Source organism: Somniosus microcephalus, chromosome 12 (genome assembly GCF_052327205.1).
Source record: "Somniosus microcephalus isolate GS21.2 chromosome 12, FLI_Smic_1.0, whole genome shotgun sequence".
Lineage (NCBI taxonomy): Eukaryota > Metazoa > Chordata > Chondrichthyes > Squaliformes > Somniosidae > Somniosus > Somniosus microcephalus.
Window position 1 is genome coordinate 161,805,421 of NC_140998.1, and position 23,426 is coordinate 161,828,846.

At 45.1% G+C, this 23,426-nt stretch overlaps 1 protein-coding gene across 1 annotated transcript; it reads right to left on the bottom strand.

The window, feature by feature from the left end:
- Positions 1 to 11,097: 11,097 nt before the first annotated feature.
- LOC147109664 (EEF1A lysine methyltransferase 3-like) lies at positions 11,098 to 23,216 on the bottom strand. The gene is made up of 2 exons (XM_086003740.1): positions 20,587 to 23,216; positions 11,098 to 12,963 (listed from the first exon to the last, which is right to left on the bottom strand). The coding sequence occupies exons 1-2, from the start codon at positions 20,714 to 20,716 to the stop codon at positions 12,563 to 12,565; spliced, it is 531 nt and encodes a 176-aa protein (XP_085859866.1). The 5' UTR covers positions 20,717 to 23,216; the 3' UTR covers positions 11,098 to 12,562.
- Positions 23,217 to 23,426: the final 210 nt, after the last annotated feature.

Here is a 23,426-nt window from a genome sequence, read left to right on the forward strand (position 1 = left end):
CACCAGCCTCCACATTCAACAGATCATCCTCTGGCATTTCCGCTACCTCCAAAGTGATCCCACCACCAAATGTATCTTCCCCTCCCCTCCCCTTTCAGCATTCCGCAGGCACCGCTCCCTCCGAGACACCCTAGTCCACTCCTCTATCACCCCAAACAGCCCTTCCCCTTCGCCTGGCACCTTCCCGTGCAAGCGGAGGAGATGTAACACCTGCCCCTATACCTCCCCCCTTCCCACTGTCCAGGGCCCCAAACACCCCTTCCAGGTGAAACAGCGATTTACTTGTACTTCTTGCAATCTAGTATACTGCATTCGCTGCTCACGATGCGGTCTCCTCTACATTGGGGAGACCAAACACAGATTGGGTGACCGCTTTGCAGAACACCTCCGTTCAGTCCGTAAGGGTGACCCCGAGCTTCCGGTTGCCTGTCATTTTAATTCAATGCTCCATTCCCACTCGGACCTCACCATCCTTGGCCTCTTGTATTGTTCCACGGAAGCTCAATGTAAACTCGAGGAACAGCACCTCATCTTCCAATTAGGCACTCTGCAGCCTTCCGGACTCAATATCGAGTTCAACAATTTCAGATCATAACCTCGGCCCCTATTTCATTTTTTCTTGTAATTTTTCCACTCCTTTCCCCCCCCCCTTTCCTTTTGTTTCGCTCTCACACCTGGCTGCTATCCCTTGCCCTGCCAGTACACTTTACACCCAATCTCAGCCTATTACCATCTCATCTAGCTTCTAACACCTTTCATTGTCTCTTTTTTACTTCTTTTGTTTCTTTTATTCTTTTGTCCGATCACAGCCCTGCCTCCGATCCATCTTTTCTTTCCAGTTTTGAAGAAGGGTTCGACCCGAAACGTCAACTCAAATTTCTGTCCACGGATGTTGCCTGAGCTGCTGAGATTTTCCAGCATTTTCTGTTGTTATTCCACAAATATCTGTGATGATTTTGTTCGCTGTAGTTGCACATCTCAGTCATTGAAAGTGGCTGTAATGCCGGTGAACTTATTCTGAAATGTTCTGATGTGACAGCTTATCTTTTACTACTGCTAACAATGGAAATGAAGTGATCGGCAGTAAACAGTAAACAGTTTTGAAAGTATTATGAAGGATAACATAAGGGAGCATCTAGAGGGGCATGAGGCAATCCTGGACAGTCGGAGTGGGGAGGCGGGCTTATACTTGATTAATTTGTTGGATTTCTTTGAAGGTGGCAGAACAAGTCGATAACGCTGTTAAAGAAATACTGAATCCTGAGATTTATAAATAGAGGCATAGTGTACAATAGCAAGGAAGTTATGCTAAAGCTTTATAAATCACTGGTTAGGCCTCAGCTGGAATATTGTGTCCAATTCTGGGCACCACAGTTTAGGAAGGATGTCAATGCCTTGGTGAGGGTGCACAGAATAATTACTATAATATTAATAAGGATAAAGGACTTCAGTTATGTGGAGAGACTAAGAAGCTAGGAGTGTTCTCCTTAGAACAGAGAATGTTAAGGGGAGATTAGATAGAGCTGTTTAAAATTATGAGGGATTTTGACGGGGTAGTGGGTAGCTAAAGTAAATGTTGGTCCCTTAGAGGATGAGACTGGGGAATTAATAATGGGGAACGAGGAAATGGCAGCGACTCTGAACAAATATTTTGTATCTGCCTTCATGGTAGAAGACACTAACAACATCCCAATAATGGATAATCAAGGGGCCACAGGGAGGGTGAACTAAAGTCAATCACTATCATTAAGGACTTAATACTTAGTAAAATAATGGGACTAAAAGGTGACAAGTCCCCTGGATCAGATGGCCTGCATCCTAGGGTCTTAAAAGAAGAAGCTGCAGAGATAGTGGATGCATTGGTTGCAATATACCAACATTCCCTGGACTCTGGAGAGGTCCCAGTGGATTGGAAATCCGCAAATGTAATACGCCTATTTAAGAAAGGAGGGAGACAGAAAGCAGGAAACTATAGACCAGTTAGCCTAATATCTCTCATTGGGAAACTGCTGGAGTCCTTCATTAAGGAAGCAGTAGCATGGCATTTGGAAAATCATAATGCGGTCAAGCATTTTCTGAAAGGGAAATCATGTTTAACAAATTTACTGGAGTTCTTTGAGGAGGTAACGAGCATGGTGGACAAAGGTGAACCAGTAGATGTAATGTATTTGTATTTCCAGAACGCATTCGATAAGATGTCACATAAAAGGTTACTGCATAAGATAAGAGCTCACGGAATTGGGGGTAATATATTAGCACGGATAGAGAATTGGCTAACTAGCAGAAGGCAGAGAGTCAGGATAAATGGGTCATTTTCCAGTTGGCAAAAGGTAACTAGTGGGGTGCCACAGGGATCGGTGCTCGAGTCTCAACAATTTACAATCTACATTAATGATTTGGATGAAGGGACCAAGTGTAATGTAGCCAAGTTTGCGGATGATACAAAGATGGGTGGGAAAGCAAGTTGTGCAGAGGACTCAAAGAACTTGCAAAGGGTTATAGCCAGACTAGGTGAGTGGGCAAACATTCGGCAGATGGAGTATAATGTGGGAAAGTGCGAGGCTACACACTTTGGCAGGAAAAATAAAAAAGCAAATTATTATTTAAATGGAGAGAGATTACAATATGCTACAATTCAGAGGGACCTGGGGGTCCTTCTGCACGAAACACAAAAAGTTAGCATGCAGGTACAGCAAGTAATCAAAAGGCAAATGGAATGTTGGTCTTTATTTCAAAGGGGTTGGAGTATAAAAGCAGGGAAGTCCTGCTACAACTGTACAAGGTATTGGTGAGACCACACCTTGAGCACTGCGTACAGTTTTGGTCTCCTTATTTAAGGAAGGATATATTTGTATTGGAGGCAGTTCAGAGACGATTTTAATTCCAGAGATGAGGGAAGGTTGAGCAGACTGGGCCTATACTCATTGGAATTTAGAAGAATGAGAGGTGATTTTATTGAAACATATAAGATACCGAAGGGGCTCAACAAGGTAGATGCAGCGAGGATGTTTCCCCTCATGGGGAAATCTAGAATGCGGGTCACAGTTGTAGAATAAATGGACCCTTTTTGAACTGACATGAGGAGGAATTTCTTCTCTCAGAGGGTCGTAAATCTGTGGAATTCTCTGCCCCAGAGAGCCATGGAGGCTGGGTCATTAAATACATTTAAGGTGGCGATAGACAGATTTTTGCAAGATAAGGGAGTGAAAGGTTATGGAGAGTGAGCGGGGAAGTGGCTTTGAGCCCAAGATCAGCCATGATCTTATTGAATGGCGGAGCAGGCTCGAGGGGCCAAGTGGTCTATTCCTACTCCTATTTCTTGTGCTCTTCTGTTCTTATAACAGAGTAGATGGGGGAGAAACTATTTCCACTGGCAGAGGGGTCGGTAACAAGAGGACACAGACTTAAGACAACTGGGAGATGAACCAGGGGGAAAATTAGGAGATATTTTTGTTATAATGCCTGAAAGGATGGTGGAAGCAGATTCAATAGTACCTTTCAAACGGGAATTGATTATATACTTGAAAAGGAAATTGCAGGGCTATGGGGAAAGAGCAGGGGAGTGGAACTCATTTGGATAGCACTTTCAAACAGCCGGCAGATGGCACAATGGTGCACGACCTCCTTCAGTGTTGTAGCTTCCCCAGGTTGGCTCCTCAATTTCAGGTATGCCTGGTGCTGTCCCTGGCTTGCACTTCTACACTCCTCATTGAACCAGGGTTGGTCACCTGGCTTGAGGGTAATGGTAGAGTGAGGGATATGCCGGGCAATGAGGTTACAGACTGTGGTGGAATACAGTTCTGCTGCTGCAGATGGCCCACAGAACGTCATGGATGCCCAGTTTTGAGCTGCTAAACCTGTTCTGAATCTATCACATTTGGCACGGCGGTAGTGTCATACAACACGATGGACTCTATCCTCAGTGTGAAGGTTGCACTTCGTCTCCACAAGGACTGTGCGGTGGCCACTCCTACCAATACTGTCATGGACAGATGCATCTGCGACAGGTAGATTGGTGAGGACACTGTCAAGTAGGTTTTTTTTAATCTCGTGTTGTTTATCTCATCACGTGTCACAAGCCTAGTCTGGATGCTATGTCCTTCAGGGCTCGGTCAGTAGTGGTGCTACCGAGCCACTCTTAATGATGGACATTAAAGTCCGCCACTCAGAGTGCACTCTGTGCCCTTGCTACCCTCAGTGCTTGTTCCAAGTGGTTCTCAACATGGAGGAGTACTGATTCATCAGCTGAGGTATTGTGATAGGTGGAAATCAGCAGGAGGTTTCCTTGTCCATGTTTGACCGGATTCCACGAGACATCATGCGATCCAGAGTCAATGTTGAGGACTCCAAGGGCCACTCCCTCCAGTCTATATACCACTGTGCCACCACCTCTGGTGAGTCTGTCCTGCTGGTGGGACAGGACATACCCGGGGATGGTGATGGAGAAGTCTGGGACATTGGTTGATAAGAATGATTCTGTGAGTATGACTATGTCCGGCTGTTGCTTGACTAGTCTGTGGGACAACTCTAACAATTTTGGCACAAGTCCCCAGGTCTTAGTGAGAAGGACTTTGCAGGGTTGACTGGTCTGGGTGTGCCTGTGTCGTGTCCGAATCGCATGCCTAGATCAATACCGGGCAATCAGTTCCGTTATATTCTTATATACTTTGTTGCAGCAGTTTGATCTATATGAGTAGCTTGCTCAGCCATTTCAGAGGGCAGTTAAGAGTCAATGACATTGCTGTGGGTCTGGAGTCACATGTAGACCAGACTGGGTAGAGACAGCAGGTTTGCTTCTCTAAAGGGCATTCTTGAACCAGATGAGCTTTTATGAAATTCCGGTAGGTTCATGATTACCATTAATGATACTAGCATTTTATTCCAGCTTTATTTAATTAACTGAATTCAAATTACCAACTACCCCCGGCTTCTATTCTCTACTACTAACCATATTTTTAAACCCCTCTCCCCTGTCTCCTCCACCTCCACTTCGAATAACAAGTGAGTGGAGCTCATGGACTACTTTGCCTCCAGTATTGAGACCATCGGATCAGCTGCCTCTGCCACTTCCCTTCCTTCCCAGCCCACTGGATCAAATTTCCTCTAGCCCTGAGCTCGCATTTTCTCCAGTTTCTCTCTGATCTCCCCCCATTAACTCACTGCACTCATACTGTCCAGGAGACACACTTACTGCTCCCTCGACCCTATTCCCACTAAACTGTTGACCACCCAACTTCCTTTTCTGGCTCCCCTGCTAGCTGACATAGTAAACGGTTCTCTCTCCTCAGGAACTATCCCGCTCTACCCCCAAAACGGCCATAATTGCCCCTCTCCACAAAAAAACAACCATTGATCGCTCCGTCCTTGCAAACTACTGTCCAATCTCCGACCTCCCTTTCCTCTCCAAATTTCTTGAACTTGTTCTCGCCTCCCAAATCCGTGCCCATCTTCCTGGGAACTCCATGTTTCAATCCTTCCAATCAGGTATTCACCCATGCCATAGTATCGAAATGGTTCTCATCAAAGTCACAAATGACATCTTTTGTGACTGTGAAAAAGATAAACTATCTCTCCTCGTCCTTCTCAACCTGTCTGCAGCCTTTGGCACTGTTGACCACGCCATCCTCCTCCAACACCTCTCCACCCTGTTCCAACTGGGTGGGACTGCACTCACCTGATTCCATTCTTATCCATCTCATCATAATCATAGAATCACCTGCAATGGCTTCTCTTCCCCCTCCCCCATTGTTACCCCTGGTGTCCTGCAAGGACCTATCCTTGGCCTCCTGCTATTTCTCATCTATATGCTGTGCCTTCAAGACCATTCCACGATCTCTAAATTGCCATACTGCTGTTTGACATCCAGTATTCGATGAGAAGACATTATTTCCATGAAGAGCAAAGAGATCTCGGAGGACAAATACACAAATCACTGAAAGTAGTGACACAAAAGGCCATAAAATAGCAAATCAACCACCAGCATTTATTTCTAGAGGGATTTAATTGAAAAGTAGAGAAGTTAGGCTGAAGTTGTATCGAACCTTGTTTACACCACACTTGGAGTACTGCGTACAATTCTGGTCATCATCTTATAAAAAGGATATAGAGGCACTGGAGAGCTTACAAAAAGATTTACAAGGATGACACCAGAAATGCGAGGGTATACCTGTCAGGAAAGGATGAACAGTCTGGGTCTCTATTCTCTTGAAAAGAGAAGGCTGAGGGGTGGCCTAACAGTGGTATTTAAAATTCAAAATTATGAAAGGTTTTGATAGAGTGGCTACAGAGAGAGATTCCACTTGTGGGGAAGAGCAAAACTAAAGGCCATCAATAGAGTCATAGAGTTATACAGCACAAGCCACCAAGCCCTATTTATTCTAATCCCAGTTTCCAGCACTTGGCTCGTAGCCTTGTATGCTATGGCGTTTCAATTGCTCATCTAAATGCTTCTTCAATGTTGAGAGGGTTCCTGCCTCTACCACCCTTTCAAGCAGTGAGTTCCAGATTCCAACCACTCTCTGGGTGAAAAAGGTTTTCCTCAAATCCGCTCTAAACCTCCTGCCCCTTATCTTGAAACTATGCCCCCTGGTTATTGAGCCCTCTACTAAGGGGAAAGGTTCCTTTCTATCTACACCATCTATGCCCCTCATAATTTTGTACACCTCAATCAGGTACCCCCTCAGCCTTCTCTGCTCTAAGGAAAACAACCCCAGCCTGTCCAGTGTCTCTTCATAGCTGAAGTGCTCCAGCCCAGGTAACATCCTGGCAAATCTCCTCTGCACCCTCTCCAATGCAATCACATCCTTCCTATAATGTGGCGACCAGAACTGCACACAGTATTCCAGCTGTGGCCTAACTCGCTGGTGTAAGAAAACTACTAGGCACTTGGTCTGAGTACTAAACAAGACTTTAATCAATTGTTTTTCAACATGGAGATCTAGTTGTGTCCTTCACTAGTTCCTGTTATAGAATGTCCTGAGCAAGCTGGGCCCATGCCCGAGTATTTATACTCTCCCTGGACAGCGCCACCAGCCCAGGATTATTACATAAGTCATTTCCGCATGAATGACAAGATTCATGGCACTAGCGTTTTGTACAGCTCCATCATAACCTCCCTGCTCTTATATTCTATGCCTCGGCTAATGAAGGCAAATATCCCATATGCCTTTTTAACCACCTTATCTACCTGTCCTGCTGCCTTCAGGGATCTATGTACATGCACACCAAGGTCCCTCTGATCCTCTGCCCTTCCTAGGGTCCTACCATTCATTGTGTATTCCCTTGCCTTGTTGGTCCTCCCAAAATGCATCACCTCACACTTTTTAGGGTTAAATTCCATTTGCCACTGTTCTGCCCATCTAACCAACCCATCTATATCGTCCTGTAGCCTAAGGCTTCCCTCTTCGCTATTTACCACTCCAGCAGTTTTTGTGTCATCTGCGAAATTACTGATCATACCTCCTACATTCATATCGAAATCATTAATGTACAGTACAAACAGCAAAGGACCCAGCACCGATCCCTGCAGTACATCTCTGGACACAGGCTTCCAGTCACAAAAACAACTTTCAACCATCACCCTCTGCCTCCTGCCACTAAGCCAATTTTGGATACAATATGTCAAATTGCTCTGGATCCCATGGGCTCTTACCTTCTTGATGAGGCTCCCATGTGGGACTATGTCAAAAGTTTTACTGAAGTCCATGGGGACTACATCAACTGCACGACCCTCATCCGCACATCTACTCACCCACTCGAAAAATTCAATCAAATTGGTTAGGCAGGTTCTCCCCCTGACAAAGCCATGCTGACTATCCTTGATAGTCACCAAGAAAAAAAATAGGGAATTCAGAAGGAATTCCTATATCCAGAAAGTGCTGAGAAAGAGGTTGAAGTGAATATTATAGATACATTTAAGGGGAGGCTAGATAACATATGAGGGAGAAGGGAATAGAGGGTTATGCTGATACAGTTAGATGAGGAAAGACAGGAGGAGGCTCAAGTGGAGCATAAGCGCCGGCATGGACTGGTTGGGCCGAATGGCCTGTTTCTTTACTCTATATCCTATGTAATCCTATATAAATATTGGGAAGACCAAAACCATTGTCTTTGGTCTCTAGCTACCAACTCCATCCCTCTCCCTAGCATCTGTCTGAGGCTGAACCAGACTGTTCGCAACCTTGGTGTCATATTTGACGCTGAAATGAGCTTCCGACCACATATCTATGCCACAATGAAAACCGCCTATTTCCACCTCCGCAACATTGCCCATCCCCACCCCGCTTCAGCTCATCTGCTGCTGAAAACCTCATCCATGCCTTTGTTACCTGGCAAGCCTCACACATTCTACCCTACTTGAGGTCACCCAAAACTCGGCTACCCGTGTCCTAACTCGCACCAAGTCCCATTCACCCATCACCTCTGTACTCGCTGACCTACATTGGCTACCAGTTAAGCAATGCCTCGATTTTAAAGTTCTCACCATTGTTTTCAAATCCCTCCATGGCCTCTCCCCTCCCTATCTCTGTAATCTCCTCCAGTCCCACAACCCCTTGAGATATCTGCACTCCTCTAATTCTGCCCTCTTGAGCATCCCTGATTTCAATCGCTCAACCATTGGTGGCTGTTCCTTCAGATCCCTAGGTACTAAGCTCTGGAATTCCATTCCTAAACCTCTCCAGCTCACTACCTCTAATTCCACCTTTAAGATGCTCCTTAAACCCTACCTCTATGACCAAGCTTTGGGTCATCTGCCCAAATTTCTCCTTATATGGTTCGGTGTCACATTGTTTGTCTTATAATGGCCCAGAAATTCAGGTCCCCACGCGTGAGTATGCCCTGGGTACTCAAGCGTAGGCCCAATGAAAGTGCCAGTTTCATGCATGCACTGTGCATGTGCGGGAAACCGGAACTTCCGTTCCCTTGAAAGAAGGGGTTGACAGGTGGAACCCATGCGCCGGAGAGGCAGCGCTTGCGCATCAAACTTACGTTTTTATTGCAGGTTTCTCCGGGAGGGTATGTCTCCAGCAGTTACACTTTGAAAAACAGCCGCAAGGCCTGCTTTTAACAAGGTAAGTGGTGAATTAATTAAAATTAAAACATTTTTTCCACAGGTTTATTATTTTTAAATACTTTAAAGAAAGGTAAGTTTATTTTTAGCCCCATTAGAAAATGTAATTAAGTTTTTCAAAAATTTAAATTATTGTTTAAAATAGTTATTTCATATATAGTTATTTTAAAAATGTGATTTTTTAAAAATTTATTTGAAGTTTTGGTTATGTTTTGGGGCTTATAGTATTTATAGGTTTGACAGCTCTTCCTGTCAAATTTATGAATGAAGCATTCACTGCCACCATTGGCTCCCCATGACCATGTGATCCCAGGGAATGCTTTGAACTAACTGCGCCCCTGGGATACGCAAGCACTGCGCACCGGCTTGTTGGAGGAGGCCCAGGATCAGAATCCCACGCGGGCCCACAGCTCAGCGGCCGGCGCACAAGGTAAGTGCAGGTCGGGGGCTTGCACCCCGGGAAGCCCCCGACCCGAATTTCTGGGCCGATACTTCTGTGAAGCACCTTGGGATATTTTATTACATTAAAGGCGCTTTATAACTACAAATTGTTGTTGTTATTTAAACACAGGCTTCTGGTTTTCTACTCCAGGCCTGTGGATTGCTTGTCCATTAATATAATCACTATATTACCGTGCCTCACTTAAAAGTAGTTTACAGATACAAAAAATAATTTTAAATGATAAGGAATGTTAAAAATTGGCTATGAGACATAAAGCAGAGAACAGTGGTGAACGGTTCCTTTTAACACTGGAGGGAAGTATACAGTTGTATAATTGGAACATAGGAACAGGAGTAAACCATTCAGCCCCTTGAGTCTGTTCCACCATTCTTTCATGGCTGATCTGTCTCTAAACTCAATCTACCTACCCTCGTTCCATTTCTCTTAAAACATTTTCCTAACAAAGATATATCAATTTAGATTTGAACTTATTAATTGGCTGAGCCTTGATAGCTATTTGAAGAAAAGAGTGCCAGACGCTCAGTAGCATTTGCATTGCACACAGTCCAAGGCCCGTATCGCCTTCCTGTGATGCAGGGCCCAGAACTGAATGCAGTGGTCCAGATGTGGTCTAACCACAGCTTTATACAACTATATAATAACGTTCACCGATTTGTATTCCCAACCCGTTGACATGAAGACTAACATTCCATTAGCCTTTCAAATTATTTTTTGAACTTGTCCACTAGTTTTCTGTGATTTATGTACATGAAACCGAATCTCTCTGCTCCTCCACATTTCCTAATATCTCACCATTTGAAAAATTATCTGATCTATATTTCTTTGGACCAAATTGAGTATCCTCACATTTCCCCATGTTGAACTCCATCTGCCACCAGCTTGCCCACTCATTGTGCATGGTGATATTTACTCTCATATCTGAAATAAGAATATACTTGACATCATGATAATCTTTATAGAGATTCTATGAGTCGGCTCAGTAACAAGAGCTGGTTCACCCATCAACCCTGTCTCGCTGACATACATTGGCTCCCAGTTAAACAACGCCTCAATTTTAAAATTCTCATCCTTGTTTTCAGATACCTCCATGGCATTTATGCTCCCTATCTCTTTAATCTCCTCCACCCCTACTACAACCCTCGGAGATATATGCAATCTTCCAATTCTGGCCTCTTGAGCATCCCTGATCTTAATCACTCCATCAGCTGCCAAGGCCCTAACCTCTGGAAAATCCCTCCCTAAACCTTTCCACCTCTCTACCTCTCTTTCCTCCTTTAAACTTTTGGTTACCTGTCCTAATATCTCCTTATGTGGCTTGGTGTAAAACTTTGTTTGATAATACTCCTGTGAAGCACCTTGCGATGTTTTACTATGTTAAAGACGCTGAATAAATGCAGGTTGTTGTTGTTGTAAGGGCATGCAAAAAGTGATCCGCACTTTGTGATATTGGGCTGTAAGCTGAACAACGTAATCTATTATTATTCATGTTTTGCTGCACAGTAGTTCTATCTAAAGTCACCTTGTATTGGAAAAATAAAAGCAAAGCAGTGATTCTTTATGCTGCAATACCAGTTCCATTCAAGTACTGGAACAAGTTCAAGCTTTACTTCTTGTGGTACAAAGTAATTAACATTATAGACATAATGAATATACACCAGACAGGAGCTGTTCGCATATTTCCAACATCTGAGACACAACTGAATTGTACTGTGTTATAGACCAAAAGCTTTCACTGCGAACACAGTGTGGTGTTGTGATTTACTTCTCTAAATGAAAAATAAAGAGTTCCAATAGTTGGGAAATGTATACACTGGAGCTAATGATACTTGTCCAATAAATAGAAAGGGCCGCAAATTATAATTTTAACACCGGTCTATTTGCAAAAAAGCAGAAGGTTCGCCTTTGTAGAGTTAAACCCGCGACATTGCGATTCCCCAGGGTTCAGCAAAGGAACTGAGAAGCAAAGCCACCAGGCGCATGCTCACTGTGCAGCACTATTATGAAGAATTTGCGGATTTCCGTTCGTTAAACGTATCGTTAGCGGAATAACCTGCGCAGCTTTATTGCAGGCATCGGATTGGCTTTTCAGTTGCACCTTCACTCAGTTTATTCAAGCTCCCATAAATCCAAGCGAGTAAATCAGCAGGTTATAGCGTGTGGGTTATAATTCACGGGAATTAACAGTAATCGGCCCCTATTTTAGCCAGAGAGATGGAATCCCGGCCATAACAGCTGGTGGGGGTACCTGAGAGCTCGGCACCTGTAAACCGAAAAACTTGGATTCAGAATTCGCCATGGAGGAAATGTGAGCGCTGCATATAAGGCCAGAGATGGGGGAGCTGGGCGGAGCCATTGGAGATCAGGGGCGATGACTGTTGGAAACATCCACAAAGAGAACAAAATTGAAATAATCGAAACTGAAGCAGTTTGAAACTTATTTGTTCAGTGAATGTCCAGAATTGAATAAATATTGGAGGGTTAAAATGCACTTCACAATATTGCTAACAAATAAATTGCTGCCCGTATGAAATTCCCTTGTGCGCTATTTAACGAGGGGTTTAGCCCATTTATTTTAAAGAGTTAAGCCCATTGTAAATAAGAGATAGACACACGTTCATCACTGATAGCGAACCGAATAACTTCTACCCTGAGATCTTATATTTTTACTGTGATTCAATAACGTTAACATTTAAACTCTGTGCCTGTCCATGGGGTGAGTATGTGAGTTTCTCGGCGGCCGGAAAAGTAACGTCTCAAAGTAACTCCTTGATGGGCTTTCACGTATATAAACGCTGGATGAGCCATTAATTCTTGACCTGCTCTAAGGGCCAGCGCATATGTTAATGTAATCTGTCAGTATAAATCACCAATGTTTGGGTGAGCCAGGGAAGGATCTTGGAAAAGGAGGAGACAAGAGGGTAAAACTCAAGATTTGTATTCAAACTGACTTTTGAAAAGGTTTGGTAAACCTGGCGAGATCTCACAACGATGTAAAGTGAAAAATAGACTGTTGTCACTCGCTCTCTGCATCAGAAACTAGTGTTCATCGCCTGGGACTTTTTGGTCACATTGTAAATACGGTTATGGCCGCTTGTATGAATGAGCTTGCTGTTAAACTGCTCGGGCAGCAACTCATTGTGGAATTTAGCGGCCCCCTCTCTGTACTTCACATTAGAAGACAGGTAAATTGTGGTGTTTTCGTTACAGAGATGCAGCAACGTCTGTAAAAGACTTGGAAATTGCGATGGGCTGTAGACAATGTCCGACCCCAGGATGAAATCATAGTCGGCTGTAAATTTTTCCTGATCCTGACCCCAAGCAAGGGCACAGACTTTTGAACGGCGTCTGCAGCTGACTGGAATGTTAGCAGAGACGTTGTATTCTATTTGCTTCAAAATGTCCGGTCTGTCCGTCATAGTGACATCTCCACCTGGCAAAAAGAATAGTCATAGAGTCATAGAGTTATACAGCACAGAAAGAGGCCATTCGGCCCATCGCGTCCGCGCCGGCCATCAAGCCTTGTCTAATCTAATCCCATTTTCCAGTATTTGGTCCGTAGCCTTGTATGCTATGGCATTTCAAGTGCTCATCCAAATGCTTCTTGAATGTTGTGAGGGTCCCTGCCTCTACCACCCTTTCAGGCAGTGAGTTCCAGATTGCAACCACCCTCTGGGTGAAGAAGTTCTTCCTCAAATCCCCTCTAAACCTCCTGCCCCTTACCTTTAATCTATGCCCCCTTGTTATTGACCCCTCTACTAAGGGAACAAGTTCCTTTCTATCTACCCTATCTATGCCCCTCATAATTTTGTACACCTCAATCAGGTCCCCCCTCAGCCTTCTCTGCTCCAAGAAAAACAGCCCCAGCCTGTCCAGTTTTTCTTCATAGCTGAAGCACTCCAGCCCAGCTAACATCCTGGTGAATCTCCTCTGCACCCTCTCTAAAGCAATCACATCCTTCCTATAGTGTGGCGACCAGAACTGCACACAGTATTCCAGCTGTGGCCTAACCAGCGTTTTGTACAGCTCCATCATAACCTCCCTGCTCTTATATTCTATGCCTCGGCTAATGAAGGCAAGTATCCCATATGCCTTTTTAACCACCTTATCCACCTGTTCTGCTGCCTGCAGGGATCTACGTACATGCACACCAAGGTCCCTCTGATCCTCTGTCTTTCCTAGGGTCTTACCATTCATTGTGTATTCCCTTGCCTTGTTAGACCCTCCAAAATGCATCACCTCACACTTTTCAGGGTTAAATTCCATTTGCCACTGTTCCGCCCATCTGACCAACCCATCTATATCATCCTGCAGACTGAGGCTACCCTCCTCGCTATTTACCACCCCACCAATATTTGAGTCATCTGCGAACTTACTGATCATACCGTTTACATTCACTTCCAAATCATTAATGTGGACCACAAACAGCAAGGGACCCAGCACCGATCCCTGCGGCACCCCACTGGACACAGGCTTCCAGTCACAAAAACAACCTTCGACCATCACCCTCTGCCTTCTGCCACTAAGCCAGTTTTGGATCCAATGTGCCAAGGCACCCTGGATCCCATGGGCTCTTACCTTCTTGACCAGTGCGGGACTTTATCGAAAGCCTTACTGAAATCCATGTATACCGCATCCACTGCACTACCCTCATCCACACACCTAGTCACCCCCTCGAAAAATTCAATAAAATTGGTCAGACATGATATTCCATCTTCCCTTGACAAAGCCATGCTGACTATTCCTGATTAATCCTTGCCTCTCCAAGTGGAGACTAATTCTGTCCCTCAGAATTTTTTCCAATAATTTCCCTACCACTGATGTTAGGCTCACTGGCCTGTAATTCCCTAGTTTATCCCTACTACACTTCTTGAATAATGGTACTATGTTGGCTGTTCTCCAGTCCTCTGGCACATCCCCTGTGGCCAGAGAGGTTTGGAAAATTTGTGTCAGAGCCCCTGCAATCTCCTCCTTTGCCTCACACAGCAGCCTGGGATACATCTCGTCCGGGCCTGGGGATTTATTCACTTTTAAGCCTGCTAAAACCACTAGTACCTCCTCCCTCTCGATGCTAATATGTTCAAGTATATTACAGTCCCCCTGCCCTATTTCTATGTCTACATCGCCCTTCTCCATAATGAACACAGATGCAAAAAATTCATTTAAAACCCCACCTACATCTTCTGGCTCCACACACAGATTGCCACTTTGGTTCCTAATGGGCCCTACTCTTTCCTTAGTTATCCTCTTGCCCTTAATATACTTATAAAACACCTTAGGATTTTCCTTTATTTTGCTCGCCAGTGTTATTTCATGGCCCCTCCTCGCTCTCCTAATTTCTTTTTTAAGTATCCCCCTGCACTTTCTATACTCCTCTAGGGCTTCCTCTGTCTTTCGTCCTTTGTATCTGCCAAAAGCCCCCCTTTTTTTCCTAATCCATTCTCGTATATCCCTTGACATCCAAGGTTCCCTGGGCTTGTTGGTCCCACCCTTGACCTTTACGGGAACATGTTGCCATTGTACTCTCTCAATTTCCTTTCTGAAAGACTTCCATTGCTCCAATGTGGATTTTCCTACAAGTAGCTGATCCCAGTCCACTTTGGCCAGATCCTGCCTTATCATTAAAATCGGCCTTCCCCCAATTTAGAACCTTTATTTCCGGTCCATCTCTGTCCTTTTCCATGACTACCTTAAATCTCACCGAATTATGGTCACTGTCACCAAAGTGCTCACCTACTAACACTTCTACCACTTGCCCGGCCACATTTCCTAGAATTAGGTCCAGTATCGCCCCCGTTCTTGTAGGACTTTCTACATGCTGGCTCAAAAAGCTCTCCTGCATGCACTTTAAGAATTCTGCACCCTCTAAGCCTTTCACACTCTGACTATCCCAGTTAATATTGGGGAAGAAACATAGAAACATAGAAGATAGGAGCAGGAGTAGGCCATTCGGCCCTTCGAGCCTGCTCCGCCATTCAATGAGATCATGGCTGATCATTCAAATTCAGTACCCTGTCCCTGCCTTCTCCCCATATCCCTTGATCCCTTTAGCCTTAAGAAATATATCCAACTCTTTCTTGAATATATTTAATGAACTGGCCTCCACCGCCCTCTGTGGCAGAGAATTCCACAGGTTCACCACTCCCTGGGTGAAGAAATTCCTCCTCATTTCAGTCCTAAATGTCCTACCCCTTATCCTTAGACTATGACCCCTGGTTCTGGACTCCCTGATCATCGGGAACATCCTTCCAGCATTTAGTCTGTCCAGGCCTGACAGAATTTTATAGGTTTCGATGAGATCCCCTCTCAATCTTCTAAACTCCAGTGAGTATAAGCCCAATCGACACAATCTCTCCTCATACGTCATTCCTGCCATCCCAGGTATCAGCCTGGTGAATCTTCGCTGCAATCCTTCCATGGTAAGAACGTGCTTCCTCAGATAAGGCGACCAAAACTGCACACAATACTCAAGGTGCGGTCTCACCAAGGCCCTGTACAACTGTAGCAAGACATCCTTGTTGCTGTACTCGAACCCTCTTGCTACGAAGGCCAACATACCATTTGCCTTCTTAACCGCCTGCTGCACCTGCATGCTTACCTTCAGCGACTGGTGTACAAGAACACCCAGGTCTCTTTGCACTTCCCCTTCTCCCAATCTATTGCCATTCAAATAATAATGTGCCTTCCTGTTTTTGCCACCAAAGTGGATAACCTCACATTTATCCACATTATAGTGTATTTGCCATGTTTCTGCCCAATCACCTAACCTGTCCAAATCGTACTGGAGTTTCATGACATCCTCCTCGCAGCATACCCTCCCACCCAGCTTTGTGTCATCTGCAAATTTGGAGATATTACATCCAATTCCCTCGTCCAGATCATGAATATATATTGTGAACAGCTGGGGTCCTAGGACCGATCCTTGCGGTACCCCACTAGTCACTGCCTGCCACTCGGAAAGCGACCCGTTTATTCCAACTCTTTGCTTTCTGTCCGCCAACCAGTTCTCTATCCAAGTCAATACCTTGCCCCCAATCCCATGTGCCTTAATTTTGCACGCTAATCTCTTATGCGGGACCTTATCGAAAGCCTTCTGAAAGTCCAAATACACCACATCCACTGGTTCTCCCTTATCTATTTTACCAGTTACATCCTCAAAAAATTCCAGTAGATTAGTCATGAAGTTGAAATCCCCCACTATTATTACCCTATTATTTGCACACTTCTCTGAGATTTGCCTGCATATCTGTTCCCCTATCTCCCCCTGACTGTTTGGGGGCCTATAGTACACTCCCAGCAAAGTGCTTGCCCCCTTTTTGTTTTTAAGTTCTACCCATATGGCCTCATTAGAGGAACCTGTTAATATATCATCCCTCCTTACAGCAGTAATTGACTCCTTAATTAATATTGCGACACCCCCTCCTCTTTTACCACCCCCCCCCCATCTCGCCTGAAGATTCTGTACCCCGGAACACTGAGCTGACAGTCTTGCCCCTCCCTCAACCATGTCTCCATGATAGCAACAATATCTTACTCCCATGTGTTCATCAACACCTTCAGTTCATCCATCTTATTTGCAAGACTCCTTGCATTAAAATAAATGCCATCCAGCCTTGCCCTACTCCCTTGTGCTGTTACATATTTGCTCTGCCTTCCAAGCTGACTTGTTTTTTCCTCTATATTTGCCTGTACATCACCCCCTATTATAGCTCCACTCTGTATCCCATCCCCCTGCCAAGTTAGTTTAACCCCCCCCCCCAACAGTGCTTGCAAACCTCCCCGCAAGGATATTTGTCCCGTTCTGGTTCAGGTGCAACCCGTCCGACTTGTACAAGTCCCACCTTCCCCAGAAGCAGACCCAGTGATCCAGGAAACTAAAGCCCTCCCTCCTGCACCAACTCTTTAGCCACGCATTCATCTGCTCTATCCTCCTATTCCTATACTCACTAGCACGTGGCACCGGGAGTAATCCAGAGATTACAACCTTTGAGGTCCTGCTCTTTAATCTGCTACCTAGCTCCCTAAATTCTTGCTGCAGGACCTCATCCCTCTTCCTACCCATGTCGTTGGTCCCAATGTGAACCACGACCTCTGACTGTTCACCCTCCCCCTTCAGAATGCCCTGCAGCCGTTCAGTGACATCCTTGACCCTGGCACCAGGGAGGCAACAAACCATCCTGGAGTCACATCTATGGCCACAGAAACATCTATCTGTTCCCCTTATGATAGAATCCCCTACCACTATTGCTCTCCCACTCTTTTTCCTCCCTTCCTGAGCAGCAGAAGCACCCCTGGTGCCAGGAAGTTGGCTGCTGCTGCCTTCCCCTGGTAAGTCATCCCCCTCAACAGTATCCAGACCGGTATACCTGTTTGAGAGGGGGTGGCCACAGGGGTCCCCTGCACTACCTGCCTGCTTCTACTGCTCCACCTAATGGTCACCCACTTCCCTTCTGCCTGTGCAGCCCTTACCTGCGGTGTGACCAACTCACTAAATGTGTTATCAACGACCCTCTCAGCATCGCTGAGAATAAAATAACAACATAATTATTCTATCGTTTCCCGGCAGCAGGAGTTGCAACATACATTCTGGTCACAGGAAGAGAGAAATAAAGTAGAATTCTGTAAAGAAAAGGAAACTATCTGCGCAATTCGGTGCGGGTGCCCTTGAGCCAATCAGAAGCAGAATGGCCCATCGAGTTTGGAGCACATGTCCTGAACCGGATTCGGGAAATTGAGATCACCCAACGCGCGCCTGCTCTACAAGCGTTGGCTGCAATGCAGGTTTCACAAGAAGATCAAGTGAAATCAGATCTTTAAAAAATCATATTCCATTTAAAAATATGACGGGGAGCCGCAATCCTTCTCTAATCGCGCCTGTCTATTTCCTTTTAATGCCGCTGCTATTCTGTTGGGCAAGCAACCGTCGCGTTATTGTAGCAAGAATTTTCTCCAGCGTCTGATCATGTGGAAATAATTAGGCCGGTGAGCACTTTACAGAGAGTGTTATAATATTAGAGTTCATCAGTCTGCCATTGCAGGCCGGCTCAAGCCGATTGAGCCTAAGTGTGTCCTTTGAAGACAGAAAGTGAATACTGCGGTAGGTAACTTAACTCCGCAAACACCATTGGCATTTATAGAGAATTCTTGTTCGGTACAAAAAAAAAGCAGATGCCCAGCTTTTAAACACGAGTAATGCCTTATTCTTGGCTAATCCAATGATTCTTATCAAGCAAATAGAATAAAATGGACAGGAACATATTCAGAACCTGCACCCGCGTTCCTGTAAGTACTTTTTCATGAATGTAATTTTTAAACAAGCATATATTGTGGAAAATTCTTAACATAATTGAAACAACCGATCAATATATTCGGAATCTAAGACCAGCCGGTTGGATAGATTGGGCGCAACAATATTTAACTCAGATGACGTCCCATGGATTAGGGTGCAGTGCAGCAATGAGTGAAGGTGCTAGTGACATCTAGTGGCGGAGCATCAATCTAACAGCAATTTCAAATTCCACCCTATTGGCAGATTCCCGGATTGGATCCTTTCTCTGCCGTCTGGGTCTAATATTCACGTAGATTTAATCATTAAACTTCAACAATCGTCCAGTGAATGCTTCCCTGGTCATTATAGAATAATGTTTTTGCATCGTTTCTCTTGTTACTGTGGCAGCACGAGTGCCGGATTTCTTGAATCCCACCAATCTCTATGCTGATCAGCTTGAATCCTGTGGTGGTGCTGCTGAGTGTGGAGACCCACTGAGTTCAGAAAGGTGGAACAAGACAAGAGTTTAAAAGTCTTTCCCACGTTTCCTGAAAACAAATAGTTTAAAGGGAGGAGAAAGTAGCAAAGGGACATTGATAGATTTAATGAGTGCAGAATTGTGGCAAATGGAATTCAACGTGGGGAAGTCTGAGGTCACTTTGGACCTATGAAAGATAGATCAGAGTATTTTATAAATGACAAGAAGCTGGGAACTGTGGAAGAGCAGAGAGATTCAGGGGTCCCTACACAGAAATCACTGAAAAGTGGTGGACAGGTACAAAAAGTTATTTATGCCTGAGTTGTATAAAGCTCTGGTTAGAGAGCTCCTGGAGCACTGCATTCCATTCTGGGAACCGCACCTCAGGAAGGCTATATTGGACTTGGAGAGGGTACAGCACAGATTCACCAGGATAATGCCAGTGTTACATCATGATGACAGGGTACATAGACTAGTCTTGTATTCCCCTGAGTATGAAGATTAAGGGGTGAGCTAATTGAGGTGTTAGCATTAAAGAATTGGATAGGGTAGATAGAGGTCATTTATTTCTTCTGGTGGAGGAGTCCAGACCAAGGAGCATAACCTTAGACTGAGAGCTAGGGCGTTCAGGGGTGATGTCAGGAAGCAATTCTTCACAAGGATGCTAGTGGAAATCTAAAATTCGCTCCCCCAATAGACAGCTGAGGCCAGGGGTCAATTGAAAATTTCAAAACTGAGATTGATAAATTTTGCTTAGGAAAGGATATTAAGGGCTATGGAACCAATGCGGATTATTGGTGTTAAAATATAGATCAGCTATGATCTAATTGAATGGAGGAACAGACTCGAGGGCTAACTGACCTAATCCTGTTCCTATAGTCCTAATTGTCACTCTATGGGTAAACATCTTGAAGGGGAAGTATGCACTTCACAAAATAATTAGAGAGGAAAAAAAGACAAATAATAATAATAGGAGTAACAACTATGAATAGTTGTTATAGCACAATGCACTACAAATAATTACTGTAGGAGTAACCACTATGAAAGGTAACTATAGGGATATGCACGAATAATAGTAAGTATTGTGATCAGCTCTATAACTGTACCTATAGATTAATACAGTAACTCGAGGGGTAAGCCCCATGAACAATATGTGGAATGTTAAGCACTACGAATATTACATAAGTGGGTAGGTATTGTGAGCATTAACTATTGTAGTAAGGTGCATGAAATATAACTATAGGGATCTGCGCTTTAATTAGTAAGTAGAGGGATAAATACTCTGAATAGTGACTGCAGAATTAACTTACCCAGCAGCACCGCTAAAATGCCCACAATCCCGGTGCCAGATCCCAGTTCAAGCACCTTCTTCCCAGTAAAATTAATCTTCTCATCGTGAAAGTACTGACAAAGGACAAGACCCTGAAAAAACACACTCATATAAAGATAATTATTTACAAGGTACACAAAGCACGAGGACAATTTTGGAAGAGGGAGGGAAGGATGATTGGTGCGGAAATTGTTCAAAGGCCAATCAGGCACCTTCGTGTTGGAAGGTCGGAGCAACCTTGACAGAGTGCTGCAAGCAGGTCCTCTTCCCAACCTCTCGGGTTTAGTGAGGAGTGGATCTACGCAGAATCAAGGAAAGGAGAGCTATATAATGGAAAGCGGAGTGATCCAATCCGACTATCGCCACTCGTCCCCTTACGTATTTACAAATAATATATCCATCTTTCACAGCTGGGTTCACTGTGAGAACAGTGTCGGTATCCGAGCAAAGAGCAATTAGAATTTCCAGATAAAGAGTTAGACTGCAGTTATCCTGTATTGCCGGTCTGAGGCGATGGAAGTAGACTCTGAATGTGCAGCGAAAGAACAGTAGAAGCAGGACACTGCCGTCAATGGCACACAGTTCGCGTGACATGATCTAATGGAATGAAAGACATCACTGGTCGACAGCATGTTGGACTATTTGTGTCATTCAACGTCAAAAGGTTACTTTCTACTGAAGGAAAGTGGTCATTGCGGGCTGCCCCTTTAATTGGCTTTATATACTCGGTGGCGAAAGTGGCTTATTTGCTGGCAGCCTTGGCCACCAAATAAAAACCTCTGGTCAGTGAGTCAGAAGGTTTGCGGTTAATAAGTGTCACTAAGCAGTGGCAGCAGTGAGCGGATAAAGAGCGGCCGAGAGCGGACCTGAATTAAAGCAGTGGCAGCTGCGAGACGATAAAGAGCGGCCGAGAGCGGACCTGAATTAAAGCAGCGGCAGCGCTGTGAGGATAAAGAGCGGCCGAGAGTGGACCTGAATTAAAGCAGCGGCAGCGGAGAGAGGATAAAGGGCGGCCCAAGAGCGTGCCTGAATTAAAGCAGCGGGGAGAGGATAAAGAGCGGCCGAGAGCGGATCTGAATTACAGCAGCGGGGAAAGGATAAAGAGCGGCCGAGAGCGGACCTGAATTATAGCAGCGGGGAGAGGATAAAGAGCGGCCGAGAGCGGACCTGAATTATAGCAGCGGGGAGCGTTGAGGCTCCGATTCAAAAACACCAAAAAGCGAGTGACTTCACAGGAGAGCTGGTAGGTGATTGGTTGGTGAGTATTACAGCTTTTTTTGCTCTCTAGTTTAGGGAAGGGGGTTAAATTAAGAGCTGAAAATTTGTAACTTGCATGTACTTATTAAATTAACTTAACCTAGATAAAATGATCAAACAATAAAACTAAAATATCAATTGAATAAAAGCTTTATCTAATTAATTAATAAATAAAGCAAGCTTAGAGATGGCAGGGCAGGTGGTGTGTCATAACTGCAGCATCTGGGAGTTTGTGGAGAGCATTACTATCCTGAGCAACCACATCTGCAGTAAGTGTCTGCAACTTGAGGAACTTCGGCTCACAATTGTTGAACTGGAGTACGAGCTGCAGATATTGCGATACATCAGGGAGGGGGAGAGTTACCTGGACAGTCTGTTCCAGGAGGCAGTCACACCCTTTAGGACAAGTAGCACTTTAGAGTTCGTCAGTGGTCAGGGACAGGTGGGTGTGACCGTGAATCAGGAAGGTATGGGTTCTCAGATATGTAATGACGGCAGAGCCTCAGTCCTGGATCTGGTCCAACAGATACGAGGTATTTACTACCTGTATGGATGACGAACAGGACTGCAGGGAGGATGGGCAAACTACCCAGGCACCATGATACAGGGGGCCTTCCAAGTAGGGGGAGAAGGAAGGAATGTGGTAGTAGTAGGGGACAGTATAGTCATGGGGATAGATATTATTCTCTGCAGCCGCGAAAGAGAGTCCCGATGGCTGTGTTGCCTGCCCGGTGCCAGGTTAAGGATTTCTCCTCGTGGCTGGAGAAAAACCTGGAGTTGGAGGGGAGGATCCAGTTGTTGTGGTCCATATAGGAGCCAGCGACATAGATAGAACTGAGAATGAGGTTCTGCTGAGGGAGCTTCAGGAGCTAGGGTCTAAATTAATAAGCAGAACCTCAAGGGTATTAATCTCTGGCTTACTACCTGAGCCACCTGCAAATTGGCATAGGGTCAAACAGATCAGAGAGTTAAATGTGTGGCTCAGAGCATGGTGTGAGAAGAAGGGGATTCAATTCAAGGGGCACTGGCACCAGTACTGGGGAAAGAGGGAACTGTTCCTTCGGGATGGACTTCACTTAAACCAGACTGGGACCAGTGTCCTGGCGAATCGAATAACTAGGGCTGTAGATAGGGCTTTAAACTAAAAAAGGGGGGAGGTGTCAGGTGAGGGAAAATTTAGAAATCCAAATAGAAAGGTCAAGGCAATAGAGCAGTGTAGCAATTTAGGTGAAAATAAGCAGAGTGTGACAGGAAGGGACAGAGGCCTAGAAATTCAGTGGGCTTTGCGCCCAGTTATGCCCAAAGAGGGCCTCTGCACCAGTAGAGGAGGTTGCGCTGATATTGAGCTCGGCGGTTATGGCGGCAGTAGCCGGTAGCACTGCGCCGGCACCGATGATGTCATCGGTGTGCGCAGTGCCCCGTTTCCGCCCCGATGCCGGCCCAACCCCCATATTCAGTTGCCGGCGCCTCCTCCATGGCGGCCGCTACTAACATCCGGAGACCAGGGCCTTACTGCAGCCTTAGTGGGGCGCATAAAGGTGGAGGTGCGGCCGGCCGCTTTTT

Excerpts from the sequence above, each read along its gene's own strand:
- LOC147109664 (XM_086003740.1), bottom strand. The coding sequence starts at position 20,716 with ATGAGTGTGTTTTTTCAGGGTCTTGTCCTTTGTCAGTACTTTCACGAT. Across the intron at positions 12,964-20,586 it reads CATTTTAGCGGTGCTGCTGG|GTGGAGATGTCACTATGACG; the intron begins GTAAGTTAATTC and ends TCTTTTTGCCAG.